At 39.6% G+C, this 27,190-nt stretch overlaps 2 protein-coding genes across 2 annotated transcripts in view; both read right to left on the bottom strand.

Annotated features, from left to right (window-relative positions):
- Positions 1-543: 543 nt before the first annotated feature.
- Positions 544-26,543, bottom strand: OR2C1 (olfactory receptor family 2 subfamily C member 1). Its single transcript, XM_082428799.1, is given in 4 exon segments — positions 544-6,853; positions 6,857-7,129; positions 7,133-11,602; positions 26,463-26,543. Coding segments are annotated over 3 exon segments (990 nt in total). The 5' UTR covers positions 7,514-11,602; positions 26,463-26,543; the 3' UTR covers positions 544-6,517.
- The window catches only part of LOC309644759 (zinc finger protein 75A-like), a 37,112-nt gene continuing 24,180 nt past the window's right edge, over positions 14,259-27,190 (bottom strand). The window contains exon 7 of the mRNA XM_082428785.1: positions 14,259-26,581. Coding sequence (XP_082284911.1) covers positions 26,349-26,581 — 233 coding nt within the window. The 3' untranslated portion in view covers positions 14,259-26,348. The remainder of the gene's footprint in view (positions 26,582-27,190) is intronic.

Genomic DNA, 27,190 nt, shown 5'->3' with positions numbered 1-27,190 from the left:
CTAAGATCCCACAAGCCAGAGGGCACAGCCAAAAAGAAAAGAAAAGAAAAATGGTCTTCTTACCATTTCTTTTTTTTTTTTTGAATTTTATTTTATTTAATTTTTTATACAGCAGGTTCTTATTAGTTATCCATTTTGTACATATTAGTGTATACATGTCAATCCCAATCTCCCAATTCATCACACCACCACGACCCCCCCCCCACCGCCACTTTCCCCCCTTGGTGTCCATACGCTTGTTCTCTGCATCTGTGTCTCAATTTCTGCCCTGCAAACCAGTTCATCTGTACCATTTTTCTAGGTTCCACATATGTGCGTTAATATACGATATTTGTTTTTCTCTTTCTGACTTACTTCACTCTGTATGACAGTCTCAAGATCTATCCACGTCTCTACAAATGACCTGATTTCGTTCTTTTTATGGCTGAGTAATATTCCATTGTATATATGTACCACATCTTCTTTAACCATTCGTCTGTCGATGGGCACTTAGGTTGCTTCCATGTTCTGGCTATTGTAAATAGTGCTGCAATGAACATTGGGTGCATGTGCCTTTTTGAATTATGGTTTTCTCTGGGTATATACCCAGTAGTGGGATTGCTGGGTCATATGGTAATTCTATATTTAGTTTTTTAAGGAACCTCCATACTGTTCTCCATAGTGGCTGTATCAATTTACATTCCCACCAACAGTGCAAGAGGGTTCCCTTTTCTCCACACCCTCTCCAGCATTTGTTGTTTGCAGATTTTCTGATGATGCCCATTCTAACTGGTGTGAGGTGATACCTCATTGTAGTTTTGATTTGCATTTCTCTAATAATTAGTGATGTTGAGCAGCTTTTCATGTGCTTCTTGGCCATCTGTATGTCTTCTTTGGAGAAGTGTCTATTTAGGTCTTCTGCCCATTTTTGGATTGAGTTGTTTGCTTTTTTAATGTTGAGCTGCATGAGCTGTTTACATATTTTGGAGATTAATCCTTTGTCCGTTGATTCATTTGCAAATATTTTCTCCCATTCTGAGGGTTGTCTTTTCGTCTTGTTTGTAGCTTCCTTTGCTGTGCAAAAACTTTTAAGTTTCATTAGGTCCCATTTGTTTATTTTTGGTTTTATTTCCATCACTCTAGGAGGTGGATCAAAAAAGATCTTGCCGTGATTTATGTCAAAGAGTGTTCTTCCTATGTTTTTCTCTAAGAGTTTTATAGTGTCCGGTCTTACATTTAGGTCTCTAATCCATTTTGAGTGTATTTTTGTGTATGGTGTTAGGGAGTGTTCTAATTTCATTCTTTTACATGTAGCTGTCCAGTTCTCCCAGCACCACTTAATGAAGAGACTGTCTTTTCTCCATTGTATATCCTTGCCTCCTTTGTCATAGATTAGTTGACCATAGGTGCATGGGTTTATCTCTGGGCTTTCTATCCTGTTCCACTGATCTATATTTCTGTTTTTGTGCCAGTACCATATTGTCTTGATTACTGTAGCTTTGTAGTATAGTCTGAAGTCAGGGAGTCTGATTCCTCCAGCTCCGTTTCTTTCCCTCAAGACTGCTTTGGCTATTTGGGGTCTTTTGTGTCTCCATACAAATTTTAAGATTTTTTGTTCTAGTTCTGTAAAAAATGCCATTGGTAATTTGATAGGGATCTCATTGAATCTGTAGATTGCTTTTGGTAGTATAGTCATTTTCACAATATTGATTCTTCCAATCCAAGAACATGGTATATCTCTCCATCTGTTTGTATCATCTTTAATTTTTTTCATCAGTGTCTTATAGTTTTCTGCATACAGGTCTTTTGTCTCCCTAGGTAGGTTTATTCCTAGGTATTTTACTCTTTTTGTTACAGGGGTAAATGGGAGTGTTTCCTTAATTTCTCTTTCAGAATTTTCATCATTCGTGTATAGGAATGCAAGAGATTTCTGTGCATTAATTTTGTATCCTGCAACTTTACCATATTCATTGATTAGCTCTAGTAGCTTTCTGGTGGCATTTTTAGGATTCTCTATGTATAGTATCATGCCATCTGCAAACAGTGACAGTTTTACTTCTTCTTTGCCAATTTGTATTCCTTTTATTTCTTTTGCTTCTCTTACTGTTGTGGCTAGGACTTCCAAAACTATACTGAATAATAGTGGTGAGAGTGGACATCCTTGTCTTGTTCCTGATCTTAGAGGAAATGCTTTCATTTTTAACCATTGAGAATGATGTTTGCTGTGGGTTTGTCGTATATGCCCTTTATTATGTTGAGGTAGGTTCCCTCTACACCCACTTTCTGTAGAATTTTTATCATAAATGGGTGTTGAATTTTGTCAAAAGCTCTTTATGCATCTATTGAGATGATCATATGGTTTTCCTTCTTCAATTTGTTAATATGGTGTATCACATTGATTGATTTGTGTATATTGAAGAATCCTTGCATCTCTGGGATAAATCTCACTTGATCATGGTGTATGATCCTTTTAATGTGTTGCTGCATTCTGTTTGCTAGTATTTTATTGAGGATTTTTGCATCTATATTCATCAGTGATATTGGTCTGTAATTTTCTTTTTTTGTAGTATCTTTGTCTGGTTTTGGTATCAGGGTGATGGTGGCCTCATAGAATGAGTTTGGGTGTGTTCCTTCCTCTGCAATTTTTTGGAAGAGTTTGAGAAGGATGGGTGTTAGCTCTTCTCTAAATGTTTGATAGAATTCACCTGTGAAGCCATCTGGTCCTGGACTTTTGTTTGTTGGAAGATTTTTAATCACAGTTTCAATTTCATTACTTGTGATTGGTCTGTTCATATTTTCTATTTCTTCCTGGTTCAGTCATGGAAGGTTATACCTTTCTGAGAATTGGTCCATTTCTTCCAGGTTGTCCATTTTATTGGCATAGAGTTGCTTGTAGTAGTCTCTTAGGATGCTTTGTATTTCTGCAGTGTCTGTTGTAACTTCTCCTTTTTCATTTCTAATTTTAATGATTTGAGTCATCTCCCTCTTTTTCTTGATGAGTCTGGCTAATGGTTTATCAATTTTGTTTATCTTCTCGAAGAACCAGCTTTTACTTTTATTGATCTTTCCTATTGTTTTCTTTGTTTCTATTTCATTTATTTCTGCGCTGATCTTTATGATTTCTTTCCTTCTACTAACTTTGGGTTTTGTTTGTTCTTCTTTCTCTAGTTCCTTTAGGTATAAGGTTAGATTGTTTATTTGAGATGTTTGTTATTTCTTGAGGTAGGATTGTATTGCTATAAACTTCCCTCTTAGAATTGCTTTTGCTGCATCCCATAGGTTTTGGATCGTCGTGTTTTCATTGTCATTTGTCTCTAGGTATTTTTTGATTTCCCCTTTGGTTTCTTCAGTGATCTCTTGGTTATTTAGTAATGTATTGTTTAGCCTCCATGTGTTTGTGTTTTTTACTTTTTTCCCCTGTAATTGATTTCTAATCTCATAGCATTGTGGTCAGAAAAGATGCTTAATATGATTTCAATTTTCTTAAATTTACTGAGGCCTGATTTGTGACCCCAGATGTGATCTATCCTGGAGAGTGTTCTGTGCGCATTTGAAAAGAAAGTGTAATCTGCTGTTTTTGGATGGATTGTCCTATAAATATCAATTAAATCTATCTGGTCTATCGTGTCATGTAAAGCTTGTGTTTCCTTATTAATTTTCTGTTTGGATGATCTGTCCATTGGTGTAAGTGAGGTGTTAAAGTCCCCCACTATTATTGTGTTACTGTTGCGTTCCTCTTTTATAGCTGTTAGCAGTTGCCTTATGTATTGAGGTGCTCCTATGTTGGGTGCATATATATTTATAATTGTTATATCTTCTTCTTGGATTGGTCCCTTGATCATTATGTAGTGTCCTTCCTTGTCTCTTGTAACATTCTTTATTTTAAAGTCTATTTTATCTGATATGAGTATTGCTACTCCAGCTTTCATTTGATTTCCATTTGCATGGAATATCTTTTTCCATCCCCTCACTTTCAGTCTGTATGTGTCCCTAGGTCTGAAGTGGGTCTCTTGTAGACAGCATATATATGGGTCTTGTTTTTCTATCCATTCAGCAAGCCTGTGTCTTTTGGTTGGAGCATTTAATCCATTCACATTTAAGGTAATTATCAATATGTATTTTCCTATTACCACTTTCTTAATTGGTTTGGGTTTGTTTTTGTAGGTCCTTTTCTTCTCTTGTGTTTCCCACTTAGAGAAGTTCCTTTAGCATTTGTTGTAGAGCTGGTTTGGTGGTGCTGAATTCTCTTAGCTTTTGCTTGTCTGTAAAGGTTTTGATTTCTCCATCGAATCTGAATGAGATTCTTGTCAGGTAGAGTAATCTTGGTTGTAGGTTCTTCCCTTTCATCACTTTAAGTATATCATGCCAGTCCCTTCTGGCTTGTAGAGTTTCTGCTGAGAAATCAGCTGTTAACCTTATGGGAGTTCCCTTGTATGTTATTTGTCGTTTTTCCCTTGCTGCTTTCAATAATTTTTCTGTGTCTTTAATTTTTGCCAATTTGATTACTATGTGTCTCAGCGTGTTTCCTTGGGTTTATCCTGTATGGGACTCTCTGCATTTCCTGGACTTGGGTGGCTATTTCCTTTCCCACGTTAGGGAAGTTTTCGACTATAATCTCTTCAAATATTTTCTCAGGTCCTTTCTCTCTCTCTTCTCCTTCTGGGACCCCTATAATGCAAATGTTGTTGCATTTAATGTTGTCCCAGAGGTCTCTTAGGCTGTCTTCCTTTCTTTTCATTCTTTTTTCTTTATTCTGTTCCACAGCAGTGAATTCCACCATTCTGTCTTCCAGGTCACTTATCCGTTCTTCTGCCTCAGTTATTCTGCTATTGATTCCTTCTAGTGTAGTTTTCATTTCAGTTATTGTATTGTTCATCTCTGTTTGTTTGTTCTTTAATTCTTCTAGATCTTTATTAAACATTTCTTGCATCTTCTTGAACTTTGCCTCCATTCTTTTTTGAGGTCCTGGATTATCTTCACTATCATTATTCTGAATTCTTTTTCTGGAAGGTTGCCTATCTCCACTTCATTTAGTTGTTTTTCTGGGGTTTTGTCTTGTTCCTTCATCTGGTACATAGCCCTCTGCCTTTTCATCCTGTCTGTCTTTCTGTGAATGTGGTTTTGTTCCACAAGCTGCAGGATTGTAGTTCTTCTTGCTTCTGCTGTCTGCCCTCTGGTGGATTAGGTTATCTAAGAGGCTTGTGCAAGTTTCCTGATGGGAGCGACTGGTGGTGGGTAGAACTGGCTGTTGCTCTGGTGGCAGAGCTCAGTAAAACTTTAATCCACTTGTCTGCTGATGGGTGGGGCTGGGTTCCCTCCCTGTTGGTTGTTTGGCCTGAGGTGACCCAACCCTGGAGCCTACCTGGGCTGTTTGGTGGGGCTAATGTCAGACTCTGGGAGGCCTCATGCCAAGGAGTACTTCCCAGAACTTCTGCTGCCAGTGTCCTTGTCCTCACGGTGAGACACAGCCAACCCCCGCCTCTGCAGGAGACCCTCCAACACTAGCTAATAGGTCTAGTTCAGTCTCCTATGGGAGTCACTGCTCCTTCCCCTGGGACCCAATGCACACACTACTTTGTGTGTGCCCTCCAAGAGTGGAGTCTCTGTTTCCCCCAGTCCTGTCAAAGTCCTACAGTCAAATCCCGCTAGCCTTCAAAGTCTGTTCCTCTGGGAATTCCTTCTCCTGTTGCAGGACCCCCAGGTTGGAAGCCTGACGTGGGGCTCAGAACCTTCACTCCAGTGAGTGGACTTCTGTGGTATAAGTGTTCTCCAGTTTGTGAGTCACCCAGCCAGCAGTTATGGGATTTGATTTTATTGTGATTGTGCCCCTCCTACTGTCTCATTGTGGCTTCTCCTTTGTCTTTGGATGTGGGGTATCTTTGTTGGTGAGTTCCAGTGTCTTCCTGTTGATGATTGTTCAGCAGTTAGTTGTGATTCCGGTGCTCTCGCAAGAGGGAGTGAGAGCACGTCCTTCTACTCTGCCATCTTGAACCAATCTCGTTCCTACCATTTCTCATTCAACATTGGATAAGACAAAAGGGAAAATGGAATGTAGACATAAAGGAGAGGTTAAACAAGATGACAGAGGGGCATATGGCTGGGAAGTGTGGGTAGATAGACAGAAATATTAAGAAAAGACAAAGAGAGATGGACAACGATGATGGATGGATAGGGTGCAAAGATGAATTCTTGGGTTTTCAACTGGGGCTAATAAAACCTGGCTTGATTTTATGGAATTATATAAGATACTGCCAAGTGGAGGTGCTTTCTTTAGAAAAGTACAGAATTCTCTAGAAATATAATAATACATATGTAATATATATTACACATAATAAAATGTGGACAGCAGTGACAGTGAGCTAAGTCTGTACTAAGTCAACAATCTCTGAGCCATTGATGACACATCTGCCCTGTTATCTGTGGTCCACAGTAGGATATTTGGTAAAGAAGTGTAGAATATTAGAAATAACATTAACCATGTACCAACAGCTTAGTGCTGTCAAGAACGTGCTTGTACTGTGGTCAGTACTCCTCATGTTCACCTGGCCAGAGAGAATGAGAAAAAGCTTGTAGAGATGAAGAGGTGGTAAATGATAGAGTTTTCCCTTCCTTCAGCTGACTTCCCCAGCAGCCTCCTCAGCGCCCTCTTCACCTCCTTGTTCCTCAGAGTGTAAATGAGAGGGTTGACCATGGGTGTGACCACAGAGTAGAAGAGGGAAATGAATTTGTCCTGGTTGCTGGTCTTAGCTGGAAGCAGATACCCATAGATAGCTGAGCCGTAAAAGAGGAGCACCACCACCAGATGAGAGAGGCATGTGTTAAAGGTCTTTCTCTGTCCCTTGGCTGAGTGGATCTTCAGCACTGCCTGAGCTATTTAGCAGTAGGAGATCAGGATGATGCTTAATGGGACAGTGGTGAAGAAGGTGCAGACACCATTGAGCACAGCCTCATTGAGACTTGTGTCTCCACAGGCTAGTTTGACCATGGCAGGCACCTCACACAGGAAGCTGTCCACCCTCTGGTGCCCACACAAAGGGAGCTTCAGAGTGAATGTTGACTGGACCACAGAGTTGCCCAAGCCACCCAACCAGGCAATGGCAGCCAGCAGCCAGCAGAGCCGGGGGTTCATGATGGTGGTGTAGTGCAGGGGTCAGCACACTGTGACATAGCAGTCAAATGCCATCACCACCAGCAGGATGCACTCAGTAGCCCCTAGCCAGAGGAAAACATTGAGTTGGGTCACACAGCCACCATAGCTGATGGTCTTGTCTGATCCCCACAATATGATCAGCATTTTGGGGACTGAGCTAGTAGTAAAAGCAAGATCCAGGGAGGAGAGGTTACTGAGGAAGAAGTACATGTGTATGTGGAGCCGGGCATCCAGGCTGGAAAGCAGGATCATGGTTGAGTTCCCAACCAGGGTCAGCAAGTAGGAGAAGAGGATGACTACAAAAAAGATTATCTCCAGCTGGGGATGGTCAGATACACCCATCAGAATAAAGCTCTCCAAGGAGCTGCTGTTGGCCCTTTCCATCTCTGGTTGCCTTCAGTCACTTGAGGAATCTGTCCAGGGACAACCAGGAGTAAAGCAAGTGAAGAAGAAGCTACTGGATTAGGTGGATCTGCATCAGTGCAGGTCTGATGTCGCCGGCCTTCGTAGTTAAGTACCAATTTAAATTTTATGATTGCAAGGTTTCATTGCAATCCCCAAACACTGTCAGTCCCACAATGAATGGAAAGTTTATTCCATCTGAATATCAAACATGAGCTATCACAAAATGAAGGAAGTGCCTCATGAAGAACAAAAAGATCAGGGTCTTCAGTTCAACACAGTGATGACCCAAGAAATTCATCTTTGCACCCTGTCCATCCATCATCTTTGTCCATGATGAAGGAGTGTGAACTCCTTCAGTTCAAAAGGGTAGAGGGAGTTGACCATTGGAACTAAATGTGGAAATTCTCAAAAAATACTAATTTCCCCAGCCAAGGTTTTGGTATACTCAGAGGAGGGGTGAGCAGACCTGCTGTATTTGGAAGAATTCCCCAAATGTTTCTGATAAATTTCTTCCCTTCTCTTCTATATCCCTCCCCTCCCAAGTGAAAACTCCTGGTCTAGAAAGATGAAGTTTGAGGGAGAAGGTGATGAGTCTATACAATCAGGAAAAGAATGGGAAGCATGAATATAGACATATTCACCAAATACAGAAAATACAAATACGTGAGTTAAAAAGAGGTAAATGTAGAACAGAACAAAATTTCATGTAAGCCCAAGTACGTGTAGGTGGAACAGGCTAAAGATAGAAACAGGGTCTACCCCAAAAGGAGTTAAATCAGTTACAGGATACCCATAATTAGAAAAGGAAAATAGAAGTTTTCAGAGGGGATCCCCCAAAGTTTGAGGTATATGACCACTATGCCCACCTCTAAACCATGGAGTAATTCTTAACATCTCATAAACAAAAATTACCTCTTGTTAATAATGGGTCAATTACCATCTCCCTTCAATGGGCAAGACCTAGGCTTTACTGAAGATCACGAACCAAAGCCCATCCCCCTTCTTTGGCTAATAAATAAAAGGATCTGAGAAGAAAACAAACAGTCTTGGGTCAGCTGTCCTCATCTGGACGCTGAAGACTGGGAGTAAATGCTCTGCTCTTCCTCTGGACCATGACATGTCCCACAGGAACCCTGGCTGCCACGCCCAAAGAGCAGGCTTGACAGGAGTTTCTACTCAAGGGAAGTGTGCACGTGTGCTTATCTGGTTCTGGTGCTCCAGACAGGGACAACTTGGCTACACCTCTTGGCTGAAGACCCTGAGAACTGTCCTTTTCATCAATAAGTAGCAAAAATACTGGAGATCCTAATGCTAGATCCCACCCAGATGTCAGGCAGGAAATCTCTTCTAATTGTCTGTTTCTTTAGGTCAACAAGGTAGTCCTTCTTTTGAGTCAGGGATGATAAAGATTTCAGAGCACTTTTCAACCCTCCTTCATACCTCTATCTAATACCTTAAGAAGAGGTGACTGCTTAGGGCTTCCCTGGTGGCACAGTGGTTAAGAATCCGCATGCCAATGCTGGGGACGTGGGTTCGAGCCCTGGTCTGGGAAAATTCCACATGCCTTGGAGCAACTAAGGCCGTGCGCCACAACTACTGAGCCTGCGCTCTAGAGCCCGCGAGCCACAACTAGTGAAGCCTGCGCACCTAGAGCCCGTGCTCCGCAACAAGAGAAGCCACCTCAATGAGAAGCCCACGCCACAACGGAAGAGTAGCCCCCGCTCGCCGCAACTAGAGAAAGCCCGCACAGCAACAAAGACCCAATGCAGCCAAAAATAAATAAATTAAAAAAGAAGAAGAGGTGACTGCTTATTCTTTTCATTTAGGACTTAAGGGAGCTGAGGAACTGAGGTACCAATCTGGTAGCTCATATTTCTGTTCTTCCTGGTATCCATCTCACTACCTCCTCCTATAAGTGCTTGTCCTCTTGTACCCCTAGGGGAAAGAAACACAGACAGACATGGCCCATGTTCTTCCATAAGTTGTCTGGTCTCTGGGAGGCTGATGCTTTGTGTCTGCTCAGCTGGGGACTCTTTCGGCCCCCACTCTATGCATACCAGTCAGCACAGAAAAAGGAAAGGGTATATAGTGGGAGGATGTTGATGCCAGGCACCCAGAAAGTTCAGGAGGAAATACCATACCAGCTAGATGCTTGGTCTGATCTTGACAAACTCCCCAAGCAAACATGAATGTAACTTCAAGTTTGAATTCAGCAACTCGACTGCTCTTCAGGGTGTTTTCCACCCTTAAAGGGTCTCTCCACTTGGTTCCTAGCTCTCTTGTAATCTGGAATGTTAAATTGATCCGGCACTATTTGCATTTTAAGAGAAGCCTAGAAAGGACAATACTGAACTCAGAGGATGCGCCATGTATGGTGCAATTTAGGAGCACCCAGATGGAGTTTGTTTGGCTACAGAAAGATTTTTAGGAATCACTCATGTATGCATAGATGGTTCCCATCTTGGCCTGTCCGTAAATTTGTTTTGAACTTTCAGGATTTTGAGAAAAGCAGCCAAGACTTGCTTCTTAAAGATAATCCTGAGTGTGGTAATTGCCCACCTTCACCCAGATTTCTGCCCATTCCTCCCCTAAATTTTACCACAGTTCTCAGTTGGCCACTCGTGGATTAGCCACAGCAAACGTGGAATTTGGAGTTGGCTTTCTCCTATCATGGAAACTGCTCCTGAGCTGTTAGCACTCCCCATATATGGGTGCAAGTTCTCAGAATTCAAGCCTTGCTTTAATATTAGCCTGAGTAATAAAAGGAAAGGGAATTATAAAAAATAAAAACAAATAAATAAACCTAATCCTGAATTCCTGATCCTGGCAGAGAAGTTTTTATATATGTTTTATTTTAAAATATTTCATTTATGTGGGAGACAGTTGACAGTGATATTCCTGAGAGCTCAGTTTGTGCCTATCTTGCATCTAAGGTCTAAGTTAACCTTTTCATGATGACTTGGTCAGAACTGGAGATAAGGTTTTCAGTGTAAACATTGTGGCAGTATGGCAGGCAAGAGCCATATAACAGAACAAAATTTGTCTAGAAGGTTGAAGTCTACGGTGGATTTCAGGTATTTGAACAGGAGTTCTACCCCCGAATCTTAGAATTCAAGAATTAGAGATGTGGGAGTTTGAATCTTAAAAGAAGTAAACATAGGATCAATAAAAGAAAAAATGACATAGTTCATAGTAAATCTATGGAAATTATTACCCCTAAGAGCAGCACAGTTGAAAAAATATATAAAATTTAAGATTCATAAAGGGAAATGAAGGGAATCTACAATGTCTGAAGGGGCCTCTACATTTGATGTTTGCATCAGGGAATCCAACCAAGCTCCCTTAAATTGATTTCTGATGCTACTGTTGGAAAAAGGATGCTGGATGCATGGACTATCAGGCTGGCTAAGGGGGTAATTCTAATGAGCATAGGATTTTATAAAATTAAAAGAAGGCTAAATGCATGGCAGTACATCAAATACATATAAAAGTTTACCACCAAAAACTCAGACTGGAAAAGGCTGGATAAGCATGGTGTTCCATTGAGGGTACATTTCTGTGCAAGCTGAGGGCAGTTTGCAGCGGGTCTCGTAAGGGAAAACTGGAGAGAGGAGCGCTCAACGTTAGGTCCAGGAAGCTTTCTGCCCTGTCTTGCCTAGGAAGTTCCTTACTGGAGGGTCTTACATTTTTTTTAAAGATTTTTGTTGTTGTTGTTGTGGACCATTTTAAAAGTCTTTATTGAATCTGTTACAATATTGCTTCTGTTTTATGTTTTTGGTTTTTTGGCCCTGAGGCATGTAGGATCTTAGCTCCCCGACCAGGGATAGAACCGCACCCCCTGCACTGGGAGGCAAAATCTTAACCACTGGACAGCCAGGAAGTCCCCTGTCAGACATTTTTAAAAAGACATGGAGCATGTGCAGATTTTCAGAGAAGAGGGAGAAGGAGGAAATAGGTTCTATGGAAAATGGCCAAGATATTAGCTCATTTAAGAAGTGATTAAAGAATGTCTTTGCTATATGGTGGGATTTCAAAGATGCCTGCTTGCAGAGCAGGTGCTCTCCTTACCTAGGAAAAGGAAAAACAGGCTTAAATTAAAAGCAAGAGAAATTGTGATTATACATTCTGAGATTTTGGCATGATAAAATATTGGCAAATCCTTTGGCAAGAGAAAAAGGAATTAGAGACTTCGTGTTTAGACATTTGCCTGACCAAGGGCACTGGGCTTTCCCTAAGTCTGCTATGACCCTTTTCTGTTGGAGGATTCTGTTCCTAGGACTTGAATGTGCACACAAAAGGGTCTTTTTTTGGGGGGGGGGATCAGGATAAAAATTTTCCAGCTTCTCTCCTAGACATTCTAGAGATGACTTTTATTCAATAAAAGTTCTTAATTTGTAGTTTTACAATTCCCGTGTGCAGCTTAAATATTTTTCCTTCCTATCTCTTCTCTTAGCTGATAGAGAAGGTCACAAATGTGCTTGGGGCCCTAATACCATATCATCACCTCCAACTTTTCCCAGGCAGGAAGAATCCAAAATCAGCCCCTGTAAAAGGCCGTTTCACATGCTCTCTCTTCTCTGATCCCCATGACTGCTCTTTCCTTCTCTATCTTTTTTACTCTTTGCCTCTCTTTCCCACACCCTGGATTCTCCACTAATAAATGTCTACAGATTTTCTATGGAAACATACCTTTGGCTTCAAGATTCCACCTGAATCTGTCACACTGTCATCGGTGCTTTGTGGATCAAGTAGGAGAGAGAGTGTGGAATTAGGATGGTGGCTGTGCTCTGTGGCTGCTCCCCTGCCCTCAAGCTGAGAGCGCAGGCTTTTAACCTTGGGGTTGGCCCTGGCCCTCTGAGGAGTGCTGGCTCTGCCACCTGGAAGCCAGGCTCGCTCTGGCTCATTCTGCAGGGCCCAAGAGGGGATCTCTGTCCCCCACAGGCAATAAGCACAAAGCACTCGCACGGCCGGGACACAGGAAAAAGGCTGTCCCCGAAGAACCGACTGGTTCTTTCACCTGAACTCCATCCCCAAACACAGATTACTAATTGAAAGAGCAATAAGAATTACTTCATTCCTTAAATAATTACTAATTATATAATTTTATCCTTTCCAAGGTACTTTCACAGGATCTAGCTTAGTTGTTAAAATGCTTTCTATGGCAGGTGGTCTTATCCCCACTTGGTAGACAAGTAAACCAAGCATAAAGTGAGAATAAAATGACTTGCTTAGTGTTAAACAGTGTTCGTTTTCTCACTAGGCATAAACAGACTATTCTATGTAGAGGAGGTTAGTATTTTTTTGAAGTATAGTTGATTTACATATATTTTTGAAGTACAGTTGATTTACATATAGCTGATATTATGTTAGTTTCAGGTGTACAATATAGTGATTCAGTATTTTTTATAGATTATACTCCATTTAAAGTTACTACAAAATATTGGCTGTATTTCCCACGCTGTACAATATATGCTTGTTGCTTATTTATTTTATTATTTTTTTAACATCTTTATTGGAGTATAATTGCTTTACAATGGTGTGTTAGTTTCTGCTTTATAACAAAGTGAATCAGTTATACATATACATATGTTCCCATATCTCTTCCCTCTTGCGTCTCCCTCCCTCCCACCCTCCCTCCCTCCTTATCCCACCCCTCTAGGTGGTCACAAACCACCGAGCTGATCTCCCTGTGCTATGCGGCTGCTTCCCACTAGCTATCTATTTTACACTGGGTAGTGTATATATGTCCATGCCCCTCTCTCACTTTGTCACAGCTTACCCTTCCCCCTCCCCATATCCTCAAGTCCATTCTCTAGTAGGTCTGTGTCTTTTTTTAAGTTACCTTGTTTTTTTGTTTTTATTTATTTTTGGCTGCGTTGGGTCTCCATTGCTGCACACAGGCTTTCTCTAGTTGCAGCGAGCAGGGGCTACTCTTCATTGCGGTGCGCAGGCTTCTCATTGCGGTGGCTTCTCTTTGTTGTGGAGCACAGGCTCTAGGTGCACGGGCTTCAGTAGTTGTGGCACATGGGCCTAGTTGCTTCACGGCATGTGGGATCTTCCAGGACCAGGGCGCGAACCCGTGTCCCCTGCACTGTCAGGCGGATTCTTAACCACTGAGCCACCAGGGAAGTCCCACTTATTTATTTTATACATAGTCGTTTGTATCTCTTAATTCCCTACCCCTAACTTGCCCCTTCCCCTTCCTTAGCCCCACTGGTAACCACTAGTTTGTTCTCTATATCAGTGAGTCTGTTTCTGTTTTCATATATTCATTTATTTTATTTTTTAGATACCACATCTAAGTGATTTGTTTGTCTGATTTATTTCACCAAGCGTAATACCCTCTAGGTCCATCCACGTTGTTGCAAGTGGCAGAATTTCATTCTATTTTATGTCTGAGTACTATGGCATTGTAAAAATATACCACATCTTCTTTATGCATTCATCTGTTGATGGACACTTAGGTTGCTTCTGTATCATGGCCATTGTAAATAACGCTGCTGTGAACATTGGGGTGCACGTATCTCTTCAAATTAATGTTTTCATTTTCTTCAGATATATACCTATGAGTGGAATTGCTGGATCATATGGTAGTTCTATTTTTAGTTTTTTGAGGAACCTCCATACTGTTTTCCATAGTTGCTGCATCAATTTACATTTCCACCAACAGTGTAGTAGGGTTCCCTTTTCTCCACATCTTCGCCAACACTTGTAATTTGTAGACTTTCTTTTTTTTTTTTTTTTTTTTTAATTTGGCTGCTCTGCGTGACTTGTGGGATCTTAATTCCCTGACCAGGGACTGAACCCGTGCCCTCAGCAGTGGTTTCTGGACCGCCAGGGAATTGCCTGTAGACTTTTTTTTTTACAATAGCCATTCTGACAGGTATGAGGTGCTCACACCTGTCTCACTGTACTTTGGATTTGCATTTCTCTGATGATTAGCGATGTTGAGCATCTTTTCATATGCCTGTTGGCTATGTGTATATCAAATTTTTAAAAATGTCTATTCATGTCTTCTGCCCATTTTTTTTTTATAAAATTTTTTTTTATTTATTTAGTTTTGGCTGTGTTGGGTCTTCGTTGCTGTGTGTGGGCTTCCTCTAGTTGCGGCGAGCAGGGGCCACTCTTCATCGCGGTGCACGGGCCTCTCACTGTCGCGGCCTCTCTTGTTGCTGGGCACAGGCTCCAGACGCGCAGGCTCAGCAGTTGTGGCTCACGGGCCCAGTTGCTCTGCGGCATGTGGTATCTTCCCAGACCAGGGCTCGAACCCGTGTCCCCTGCATTGGCAGGCGGATTCTCAACCACTGCACCACCAGGGAAGCCCTGCCCATTTTTAAAATAAATTTATTTCTTTTTCTTTTTATTTATTTTTGGTTGCATTGGGTCTTTGTTGCTGCGCGCGGGCCTTCTCTAGTTGCGGCGAGCAGGGTCTAGTCTTTGTTGCGGTGCACGGGCTTCTCATTGCAGTGACTTCTCTTGTTGCGGAGCACGGGCTCCGGCATGCGGGCTTCAGTAGTTGTGGCATGCAGGCTCAGTAGTTGTGGCTCGCAGGCTCTAGAGGGATCTTCCTGGACCAGGGCTTGAACCTGTGTCCCCTGAATTGGCAGGCAGATTCTTAACCGCTGCATCACGAGGGAAGCCCTCTTCTGCCCATTTTTAAATTAGGTTGTTTTTTTTTAATTTAGATGTATGAGCTGTTTATATATTTTGGACATTAACTCCTTATTGGTCATATAATTTGCAAATATTTTCTCCCATTCAGTAGGTTGTCTTTTCATTTTGTCAATGGTTTCCTTTGCTGTGGAAAAGCTTTTAAGTTTAATTAGGTGCCATTTATTTATTTTTCCTTGCATTACCTTTGCCTTTGGAGACAAATAAAAAAAAATACTGCCATGATTTATGTCAAAGAGTGTTCTGCCTATGTTCTCTTCTAGGAGTTTTATGGTTTCAGGTCTTACATTTAAGTCTTTAATCCACTTTGAGTTCATTTTTGTAAATGGTTTGAGAAAATGTTCTAATTTAATTTTTTTACATGTAGCAGTCCAGTTTTCCCAGCACCACTTATTGAAGAAACTGGGTTTTTTCTCCCTTGTATATTCTTGCCTCCTTTGTAATAGATTAACTGACCATCAGTGCTTGGATTTATTTCTGAGCTATTTTGTTCCATTGATCTATGTGTTTTTGTGCCAGTACCATGCCGTTCTAATTACTGTAGCTTTTTAGTAGCATCTGAACCCAGGGAGTGTGGTACTTCCAGCTTTGTTCGTTTATCTCAAGATTGCTTTGGTAATTTGGGGTCTTTTGTGGTTCCACTTAAATTTCAGGATTACTTGTTCCAGTTCGGTGAAAAATGTCACGGGTATTTTGACAGGGACTGCAATAGGGTAGACTGCTTTGGGTAGTATGGACATGTTAACAATATTATTTCTTCCAATCCATGAACACAGGATGTCTTTCCATTTTTTTGTATCATCTTCAATTTCCTTCATCCTTATTTTATAGTTTTCAGAGTATAGGTCTTTCACCTCCTTGGTTAAGTTTATTCCTAGGTCTTTTATTCTTTTTGATGAGGAAGTTAGTATTTTTGACTCATCATCTGGGAGATGTTGTCTTTGAGTGTTTTATTTGTGGGGGGAATAGAGAAAAGGGGATTCCCACTATCTCTGGCCTTAACATAAGAGGATAAGAGGCTTGAAACTTAGACACTCACACCATTCTGTGTGAAGAGGAATCACCTACAAATGATGCTAAATAAACATGTAAAATGTGACTGGCAACCTGATTAGGTCATTAGATGTCATGTAAGATAAATTACCCCCGAAACTGCTGACTTCGAAACCACCTCATTCAAGGAACGGTCACTAAGGGTGGACAGTATCCCAGGTGCTGGTGGGGTACAGGGGTGAGCAAGCTGAGCCTGGCCCCTGCCCAGTGGGGCTCCCTGCCCCGTAGGCCTGTCTCCAACAAGTCTCTCGCACTCATAAGCACTGTGGGCTGCTTGTTCTGTGTGCCAGATGCTCTGTTCAGTAGTTTACATTACCACGATGACCACACTACTTACTGTTCAGAGATAGTAGATAATTGTCCAGGGCACGTGGACTAGTTAGTAAATGGCAGAGCTGCTTAAACTATGTCTATTTGACTATAAAGTCCACAATCACAAAAAAATGGAGAATCTCAGTGTCCATCAGTGGGGAATTCAGTAAATATGTCACCTTGGAATACTGTACAAAATGTGATCATAGGTCTCTGCAAGACTTCTCTTTTGTTAATTTAATTTAATATTACTTTATTTACTTTTCCACTTTATTACCAATCCCACTCTCATTCCCTTCCACCCTCATAGGCACCTCCTCTGTCTCATATGTTTGACATATAAGTGTTTTGGTATGTATTGAATCCTTGTAGGACATGTAATGTTGTTTTATATATGTAAATGTTTTAAATTTGCATCAATGTTGTTGTGCTATACCTCCCGTTCTGCTTACATTTTAACTCCTTTTTTCCCACAGTGTTATTACTTATGTTTTAAAAGATATATCCATGTTGTTATGTGTATATTTAGTTTAGTGTTTTCTATGTTGAATATGCATCTATCATCTTTTATTTGTACATTCTACTAGGGATGAATGTATAGCTTGTCTTAATTTCCCACAACCACAGACAATGCTGCAGTGAACATTTGTGTACAGGTCCCTTTATGGACCTGCATGAGCCTCTACTGTATGCACATATGTGTACACACACACACACACACACACACGATTGAGAATGCTGGGGAATAGGGATATATATACATAAGCACTACCAGACTCTTTCAAAGGGTTGTAGCAGTATACCACTCCCAACAGCTATAAATGAAGGGTTCTGATTCCGCAGCCCCCTGCCCCAACCTAGTTAACACCTACTACAATCAAATTTTCTAATTTACGCTAATCTGATGGGTATAAAATGGTATCTCAGATTAATTTGATTTTAATTTAAAGTGATTACTAGTGAGATTGGACATTTTTAAAATTTATTTATTTATTTATTTATTTTTGGCTGCATTGGGTCTTCGTTGCTGCGTGTGGTCTTTTCTCTAGTTGCAGTGAGCAGGGGCTACTCTTCGTTGCAGTGCGTGGGCTTCTCATTTCGGTGGCTTCTCTTGTTGTGGAGCATGGGCTCTAGGCGCATGGGCTTCACTAGTTGTGGCACGCAGGCTCAGTAGTTGTGGCGGCTTGTGCACTCTAGAGCTCAGGCTCAGTAGTTGTGCTGCATGGGCTTAGTTGCTCCGCGGCATGTAGGCTCTTCCCAGACCAGGGCTTGAACCCGTATCTCCTGCATTGGCAGGCGGATTCTTAACCACTGCGCCACCAGGGAAGCCCGAGATTGGACATTTTTTAATAAATGTGTTGGCTATTTTTATTTCTCCTTCTATAAACTGCCTTTTCATATCCTCTGCCCGTTTTTATTTTAGTTTTTCTGTGGTTTTCTGATTTGCAGTAGATCCTAGAATAGTCTAGATAAATTTTGCTGGGTATATACAGTGTAAATATTTCCCCCTAGTTTAGTCTATGCTAACCTCTGAACAGAAATCCTAGATTTTTATATAATCCAATAATACACTATCTGCCTTAAAGTTGATTTGTGCATTTAAGATTTTTAAGAAGTTCTTCCCAATCCCAAATTTACAAATATATTTCATTTCAATTTCTTCATATAGTTTTATCTTTCATATGTAAGTTTTTAATTCTCTGGAGTTCACTATTGTATATGGTATGAGGTAGTGATCCAAATTAATTATTTTATAAGAAAATAGGCGGTTTATTTTTCCTTCACAAAAAGCAAGTTCAGAAATAGACAATCAGGGACTTCTCTGGTGGTCCAGTGGTTAAGAATCCACCTCCCAATGCAGGGGACACAGGTTCGATCCCTGGTCGGGAAACTAAGATCCCACAGGCCGAGGGGTAACTAAGCCCGAGTGCTCTAGAGCCTGCGCACCAAAACTAGAGAGAAGCCCGTGCACAGCAACAAAGATCCCGCATGCCGCAACTAAGACCTGACACAGCCAAATAGATAAATAAATAAAAAATAGACAATCAGGGTCTAGCATGGCAGCAGCTCAACAATCACCAGTGCAGGTTCCTTGTGCCTTTTTGTTCCACCATTCTTTTTTTTTTTTTTTAAGATTTTTTTTGATGTGTACCATTTTTTAAAAATTAATTAATTAATTTAGTTAGTTATTTTTGGCTGTGTTGGGTCTTCATTGCTGTGCCCGAGCTTTCTCTAGTTGTAGCGAGCGGGGGCTACTCTTTGTTGCGGTGCACGGGCTTCTCACTGTCGTGGCTTCTCTAGTTGTGGAGCACGGGATCTAGGCGCGTGGGCTTCAGTAGTTGTGGCATGCGGGCTCAGTAGCTGTGGCTCACAGGCTCTAGAGTGCAGACTCAGTAGTTGTGGTGCATGGGCTCAATTGCCCCTTGGCATGTGGGATCTTCCCAGACCAGGGCTCAAACCCGTGTCCCCTGAATTGGCAGGCAGATTCTTAACCACTGCGCCACCAGGGAAGCCCTATATGGACCATTTTATAAGTCTTCACTGAATTTATTATGTTTTATGTTTTGGCTTTTTGGCCACAAGGCAGGTGGGACCTCAGCTCCCTAACCAGGGATCGAACCTGCATCCCCTGAATTGGAAGGCGAAGTCTTAACCACTGGACTGCCAGGGAAGTCCCTGTTCCACCATTCTTTTTTTTTTTTTTTTTTAAAGAAAGTTGCCTTATTATTTTTCAATTTTTAAAAATTATTTAGTTACTTATTATTTATTTTTGGCTGCGCCAGGTCTTAGTTGCAGCACCGGGATCTTTGTTGCAGCATGCGGGATCTTTTAGTTGCGGCATATGGACTTCTCAGTTGCAGCATGCATGCGGGACCTAGTTCCCCGATCAGGGATCGAACCCGGGCCCCCTGCATTAGGAGCGCGGAGTCTTACCCACTGGACTACCAGGGAATTCCCCCTGTTCCACCATTCTTAACAGTGGCGTCTATCCTCAAGGCCACCTGTGGTCTAAGATGGTGGTAGGTGCTCTAGCCACATGTCCACATTCCTGCACGGAAGGTGGAAGGAGATGTTTGCACCTAGTTTAGGAAGCTATCCTAGAAGTCCCACCAAATATCTTACCCGTACATCTCATGGATGAGGATTCAGTTATATAACTACACCTAATTGCATAGGAGGCTGTAAAATGTAGTTTTTAGCTAGTCACAATTATTATATCACATCACATCACATCATGTCAGGCAGCCCCCATAATACAAGTGTTGTATTAGTAAGAAAGAAATGGAGAGGAGGTATTGAGCAGCCAAGCAATAGTCCCTGCCCCAAGAAGAATGATTAACTTCTTTTGAAATAGACTTCTGTATTGTTTGGCTAAATACAATAAGAATGTATTTCTTTACAATTAGAAAAATCCAATTAGGGAAAGTTTTGAGTGTCTTTTAAATTTTTATTGAGATAAAATTCACATAACAAAATTCATAATTTTAACCATTTAAAATGTTCAATCCTGTGGTTTTTAGTATATTCACAAGGTTGTTCAATCATTACCTCTGTCTACTTCCAAAATATTTTCATCATCCCCAAAGAAAACCCTCTACCCATTTAGTAGTTACTCCTCATTCTCCCTTGCCCCATCCTCTGACAACCACTAATCTCCTTTCTGTCTCTGTGGATTTCCCTATTCCAGATATTTCATATATATGGAATCATATGTGACCTTTGGGGCCTGACTTCCTTTTCTTAGCATAATGTTTTCAAGCTTCATCCCCGTTAAATTTAGTACAATTTAGTTGTACTAAATTCTTTTTTATGAATTGATAATATCCCATTATATGGATATACTACATTTTGTTCCTCCATTCATCAGCTGATGAACACTTGGGTGGTTTAAACCTTTTGGCTATTGTGAACAGTGTTCCTATGAACATTCACTTGCAAGTTTTTGTTTGAAAGCATGTTTTCAATTCTTTCAAGGATATATGTAGGAGTGGAATTATTGGTTCATATCGTAATTCTATGTTTAACTTTTTGAGGAACTGCCAAACTGTTTTCCACAGAGGCTGTATCATTTTATATTCCCACCAGCAACGTAGAGGGTTCCAATTTTTCTACATCTTTACCAATTATTGTTGTCCCTTTTAAAAAGCATTATAGCAATCCTAGGGGGTGAGATGTATTTCTCTTTGTGGTTTTGATTTACGTTTCCCCAATGACTAGTGATGTTGAGCATCATTTCATGTGCAATTGAATTGTCTTTTCACTTTTTTAATAGTGCCCTTTGAAATACAAAAGTTGTTTATTTTGATGAGTCCAGTTTACCTATATTTTCTTTTTTGCTTTTGTTTCTGGTGTCATATCTAAGAATCCACTGCCAAATCCAAGGTCATGAAGATTTACCCATATGTTTTCTTTTAAGAGGTATACTTTTAGCTCTTACATTTAGGTCTTTTATTCATTTTGAGTTAATTTTTGTATATAGTGTGAGGTAAGGCTGCAATTTGATTCTTTTGCATGTCCATACCCATTTTTCTCAGTACCATTTGTTGACAGGACTATTCTTTCCACATTGAATGGTCTTACCATTCTTGTCAAAAATCAATTGACCATAGATGTATGGGTTTATTCCTGGACTCTCAGTTCTATTCAGCTGATCTATATATCTATCTCTGTGGGGTTTAAAAAACATTTTATTTATTTATTTATTTATTTATTTATTTATTTATTTACTTATTTATTTATTTATGGCTGTACTGAGTCCTAGCTGCGGCACGCGGGATCCTCACTTCGGCATGTTTAGTTGAGGCATGCAGGATCCTTTTAGTTGCAGCATGCAAACTCGTGTTTGTGGCATGCAAACTCGTAGTTGTGGCATGCATGTGGGATCTAGTTCCCCGACCAGGGATCAAACCCGGGGTCTCCTGCATTGGGAGTGCGGATTCCTTCTCACTGGACCACCAAGGAAGTCCTGTCTCCGTGTTTTGATTACTATATCTTTGAAGAAATTTTTGAAACTGGGAAATGTGAGTTCCCCAACTTTGTTCTTCTATTTCAAGATTGTTTTGGCTATTCAGGGTTTGCAATTCCATATTAATTTTAGTATCAGCTTTTCCATTTCTGTAAAGGACACATTTGGAACTTTGACAGGGATTGCATTGAATCTGTAGATCCCTTTGGAAAGTATGGCCATCTTAACAATATTAACTCTTCCAATCTACGAACATGGGATGTCTTTCTATTCATTTTGGTCTTCTTTAATTTCTTTCAGCAATGTTTTATACTTGTTTGTATACAAGTATTGTATCTTCTTGGTCAAATTCATTCCTAAATATTTTATTCTTTTTGATAATATTATAAATGAAATTGTTTTCTTAAATTTCCTTTTCAAATTGTTCCTTGCTAATATATAGAACCACAGATGATTTTTATGTCTTGATATTGAACTGTGCAACTTGGCTGAATTTATCAACTCTAATACTTGGGTATTTGTTGATTCGTTATGATTTTCTATATATAAGATCATCTCACCTGTGAATAGAGATATTTTTTAATCTTCCTTTCCAATTTGCATGTCTTTTATTTATTTTTATTGCCTAATTGCTCTGTCTAGAACTTCCAGTAAAATGTTGAATTGAAGTGATCAAAGCGAGCATCCTCTCATCTTATTCTTGATCTTAGGGGGAATGCTTTCAGTCTTCCATCATTAAGTCATTAAGTCTTCCACCATTAAGTCATTAAGTCTTCCACGATCTTAGCTGTGGGTTTTTTAATAAATGCCCCTTACCATGTTGAGGAAGTACCTTTCTACTCCTAGCCTGATGAGTGTTTTTTTAATCAGAAAGGATGTAAGATTTTGTCAAAGGTTTTTCTGCATCAATTGAGATGATCATTTGATTTTGGTCCTTTATTCCACTAATGTGCTATATTACATTGACTGATTTTCATATACTAAACCACTATTTTTTTCCTGGAATAAATTCCACTGGTCATGATGTATAATCATTTTAATAAGCTGCTGAATTCAGTTTGCTGGTATTTTGTTGAGGATTTTTATATCTACATTCATATGGCATATTAATCTGTAGTCTTGTGATGTCTTTGTCTGGTTTTGTTATCACAGGAGTGCTGACCTCATAGAATGAGTTCAGAAGAAGTTCTTCCTCTTCTATTTTTGGAATAGTCTGAGAAGGTTTGGTGTTAATTTTTCTTTAACTGTTTGGTAGAATTTACCAGTGAAGTCATTGGGTCCTGTTTTTTTGTTTCTTAGGAGGTTTTTCACTACTGGTTAATTCTTTTTACATGTTATAGGTCTATTTACATTTCTATTTCTTCTTGAGTCAGTTTTTACAGTTTTGTGTTTCTAACAATTTTTCCATTTCATCTAGGTTACTAATTTGTTGGTGTACAGTTGTTCATAGTATTCTCTTATAATCCTTTTCATTTCTATAAAAGCAGTAGGAATGTCCTCACTTTCACTTCTGATTTTAGTAATTTGTGATTTCTCTCTTTCTCTCTTGGTCAGTTCAGCTAAGTTTTGTCAATATTTTTAATCTTTTCAAAGAACCAGTTTTGGTGTGTTTGATTCTCTATTGTTTTTCTATTCTCTATTTCATTCCATTTCATTTCTCTATTTCTATTCCCTATTCCATTCTAATCTTAATTATTTCCTTCCTTTGGCTGCTGTTGCATTTAATTTGCTCTTTCCTTAAAACAGAAAGTTATTGCTTTGAGATATTTCTTCTTTTTTAATATAGGTATTTACAGCCATAAATTTCCCTTTGAGTATTACTATTGCTGCATCCCTTAAGTTTTGGTATGTTGTATTTTTGTCTTCATTCATCTCAAAATATTTCATAATTTCCCTTATGACGTCTTCTTTGACCTACTGGTCATTTAAGAGTGTGTTAATTAATTTCTCGTATTTGTGAATTTGCCAGTTTTCTTTTTGTTGTTTATTTCTAGTTTTATTCCATGCAGTCAGAGAAGATACCTTATATGATTTGAATCTTTTAAAATTTACTAAGTCTTATTTCATTGCCTACTATATGGTCTATCCTGGAGAATGTTCATGTGCACTTGAGAAGAATGTGTACTGTTGTTGGGCAGGGTGTTCTATATATAACTGTTACATCTACCTGGTTTATAATGTTGTTGAAGAACTCAGTTTGTTTTTTTGATCTTCTGTCTAGCTGTTCTATGTATTATTAAAAGTAAGGTTTTGGGGCTTCCCTGGTGGTGCAGTGGTTAGGAATCCGCCTGCCAGTGCAGGGGACATGGGTTTGAGCCCTGGTCCGGGAAGATCCCACATGCCGCAGAGCAATTAAGCCCATGCGCCACAACTACTGGGCCTGCGCTCTGGAGACTGTGAGCCACAACTACTGAGCCCATGTGCCACAACTACTGAAGCCCACGTGCCTAGAGCCTGTGCTCCACAACAAGAGAAGCCACTGCAATGAGAAGCCTGCGCACCGCAACGAAGAGTAGCCCCTGCTTGCCACAACTAGAGAAAGCCCGTGCGCAGCAACAAAGACCCAACACAGCCATAAACAAACAAACAAACAAACAAACAAACTGTAAAATGGCTGAAGGACTCAAAGGGACATTTCTCTAAAGAAGATAAATGGTCAACAAGCACATGAAAACATGCTCAACATCATTAGTCACTGGGGAAATGCAGACCAAAAACATAATTAAATACCACTTTATACTCATTTAGATGGCTATAATAATAATACAAATAGAAAAATAGCTAGTGTTAGCAAGAAAGTAGAAAAAAGGAACCCCTGAACATGTCTGGTGAGAATGCACAGGCATACTTTGGAGGTACTGAGGGTTCAGTTCCAGACCACTGCAACAAAGCAAACACTGTGGGAATTCCCTGGCAGTCCAGTGGTTAAGACTCTGTGGTCTCACAGCTGAGGGCCTGGGAACTAAGATCCCACAAGGCGCACAGTGCAGCCAAAAAACAAAAAAAGCAAACGTCGCAATAAAGTGACACTTTTTTTGTTTTGTTTTCCCAGAGAATATAAAAGTTATAGTTATACTATACTGCAATTTATTAAGTATGCAATAGCATTATGTCTACATAATGCCAAAACTGTTTCAATAGTAACATGAAAAATCACTGATCACAGATCACCATAACAAATATAATAATGAAAAAGTTTGAAATATTGTGAGAATTATCAAAATGTGACACAGAGACAAAAAGTGAGAAAATGCTGTTGGAATAATGGTGCTGCTAGACTTGCTGACACAGGGTTGCCGCAAACATTCAATTTGTAAAAATACATTATCTGTAAAGACAATAAAAGTGCACTAAAATGAGGTATGCCTATAAAATATTTCAGGCCCGATAGGTAAGTCTGTTCCTCAAAAATTAAACATAAAACTACCATATGACCCCACAGTACCACTTCTGGGTATACTGTATGCCAACAGAGCTGAAAACAGGTACTCAAAACAAATACTTGTACTTGCGTGAATGCAACAGGGCTATCACAATAGCCAAAAAGTAGAAACAACTTAAATGTCCATCAACAGATGAATGTATAAACAAATTGTAATGAATCAATAATACTGAATATTATTCAGCCAAAAAAGGAATGAAGTGCTGATTGAAACATGCTGCAATGTGGGTCAACTTAAAAAGCATTACACTAGTGAAAGAAAGTCAGGCCCAACATGTCACATACTGTAAGATTCCATTTATATTAAATATTCAGATTAGATAAATCCAGACGGACAAAAAGTAAGTTTGTGATTTGCCAGGCACTATAGGAAAACAAGAATGAGGAGTAACTGCCTAGTGGATATGGGACTTTCTTTGGGTGTGATGAAAATATTTTGGAACTAGATAGAAGTAGTAGTTGCACAAAATTATGAATGTACTAAATGCCACTCAGTTGTTCACTTTAAAATGGTTAATTCTGTTTTATGTGATTGTAACCTCATTAAATATTTGCCTATTTAAAACCAACCTGCCATATTTATGTGGGTCAATTTCTGGACTCTTTATTCTCTGCCATTGATCTGTGTGTCTATCCCTTTACCAACATCACACTCTTTTGATTAACATAGCTTTAGAGAAAGTCTTATAATCAAGTAATGTTATTTCTTCAATTTTTTTCTTATTTTTCAAAACTGTTTAGGCTATTCTAGTTCCTTTATCTTTCCACATTGCATTAAAACTATTGATCAATCAGGGGAGAACTGACATTTTTACTACTTTGAATCTTTCTAATTTATGAACATGGTATGTCTTTCCATTTATTTAGGACATCTTTGACTTATTTCACCAGTGATTTATAGTTCTCAGCACACACAACCTCTACATGATTTGTTAGATTTATAACTATTTCTTTTTTTGAAGCTATTGTAAATTACATTGTTTCCAATGTACAGAAATAGAATTTGTTTTGTTTATTGACCTTGCATCTTGTGATCTTACTAAATTTACTTATTTTAGAGATTTTGGCAGGGTCTTAGAATTTTCTACATTGACACTCACGTCATCAGTGTACAGAACAATTTTGTTTTTCCTTTTCAATCTGGATGTTTTTTATTTCCCTTTCTTTCATTATTGCACTGGTAAAATCTTCCAGTACAACGCTAAACACGAGTGGCAGGACTGGGTATTCTTGTCTTGTTGCTTATCTCAGAGGGAAAGCATTCAATCTTTGATAACTAAGTATGATATAAGCTATAGAGTTTTTTTAATAGATGCTCTTTTACAGGTTGAAGAAGTTCCATTCTATTCCTAGTTTCCTGGGAGTTTTTGTCATAAGTAAATGTTGTATTTTGCCTCCATCTTCACCACAGTGCTCACTTCCAGGTTTCCAGTTGTGCTGAGCTGAGGTAAAGGGATATCAGAGAACATAAACTGTAAACTCACCATCAGTTCAGTGGTACTTTGAACTCTGGTGTTCTTCTCCAAATCACCAACTGCTATTAATGCTTTGACGTTCTCAAATAGCTGCTCCATACATTCTATCCAGGTTTTAGAGTTGTTTTCTATGTGAGAGAAAAGGTGAAGCATGCTTACTTCATCTTATCCAGAGCTGGAACCCCAATACTTAGTTTTTCTTGTGCCTTTCCAACATCTATACATTTTCTTTCTTTTCCTGCATTACTGGTTCTCCACTCTGATACCTAATCCCTGCCTCCACCGAGGTCTTCCCAAATTATTTTACTTCTTTTCAAAGGCTTTACTTAACCTTTTTTCTTGTCCACAATCTTCTTCCCTGTCCCACCTGCTACTATTAGTTACCTGGAAGCCAACTTGTCACCCTCTGTTTTAGTCCCTTCTTAGTCAGGTTTTTAAAATTGAGATATAAGACACATATCATAAAATTCACCATTTTGAAATATTTAATTCAGTAGTTTTATTACCATACTTACATTTCATCATCACTATTTAATTCCAGAACATTTTCATCACCCCAGAAGAAACCCTGTATCTTTAGCAGTCAACCTCCACCCCCTGCAGTTTCCAGTCCCTGGAAACCACTAATCCACTTTCTGTCTCTATAGATTTGTCTGTTCTGGATATTTCATACAACATGTGACCTTTTGTGTCTGACTCCTTTCACTTAGAATGTTTTCAACGTTCATATATGTCGT

The sequence above is a fragment of the Balaenoptera physalus genome (genome assembly GCF_965194825.1).
Source record: "Balaenoptera physalus genome assembly, chromosome: 16".
NCBI classification, from domain to species: Eukaryota; Metazoa; Chordata; class Mammalia; order Artiodactyla; family Balaenopteridae; genus Balaenoptera; species Balaenoptera physalus.
Note: the sequence above shows the minus strand (reverse complement) of the source record. Positions and strands in the feature narration are given on the sequence as shown.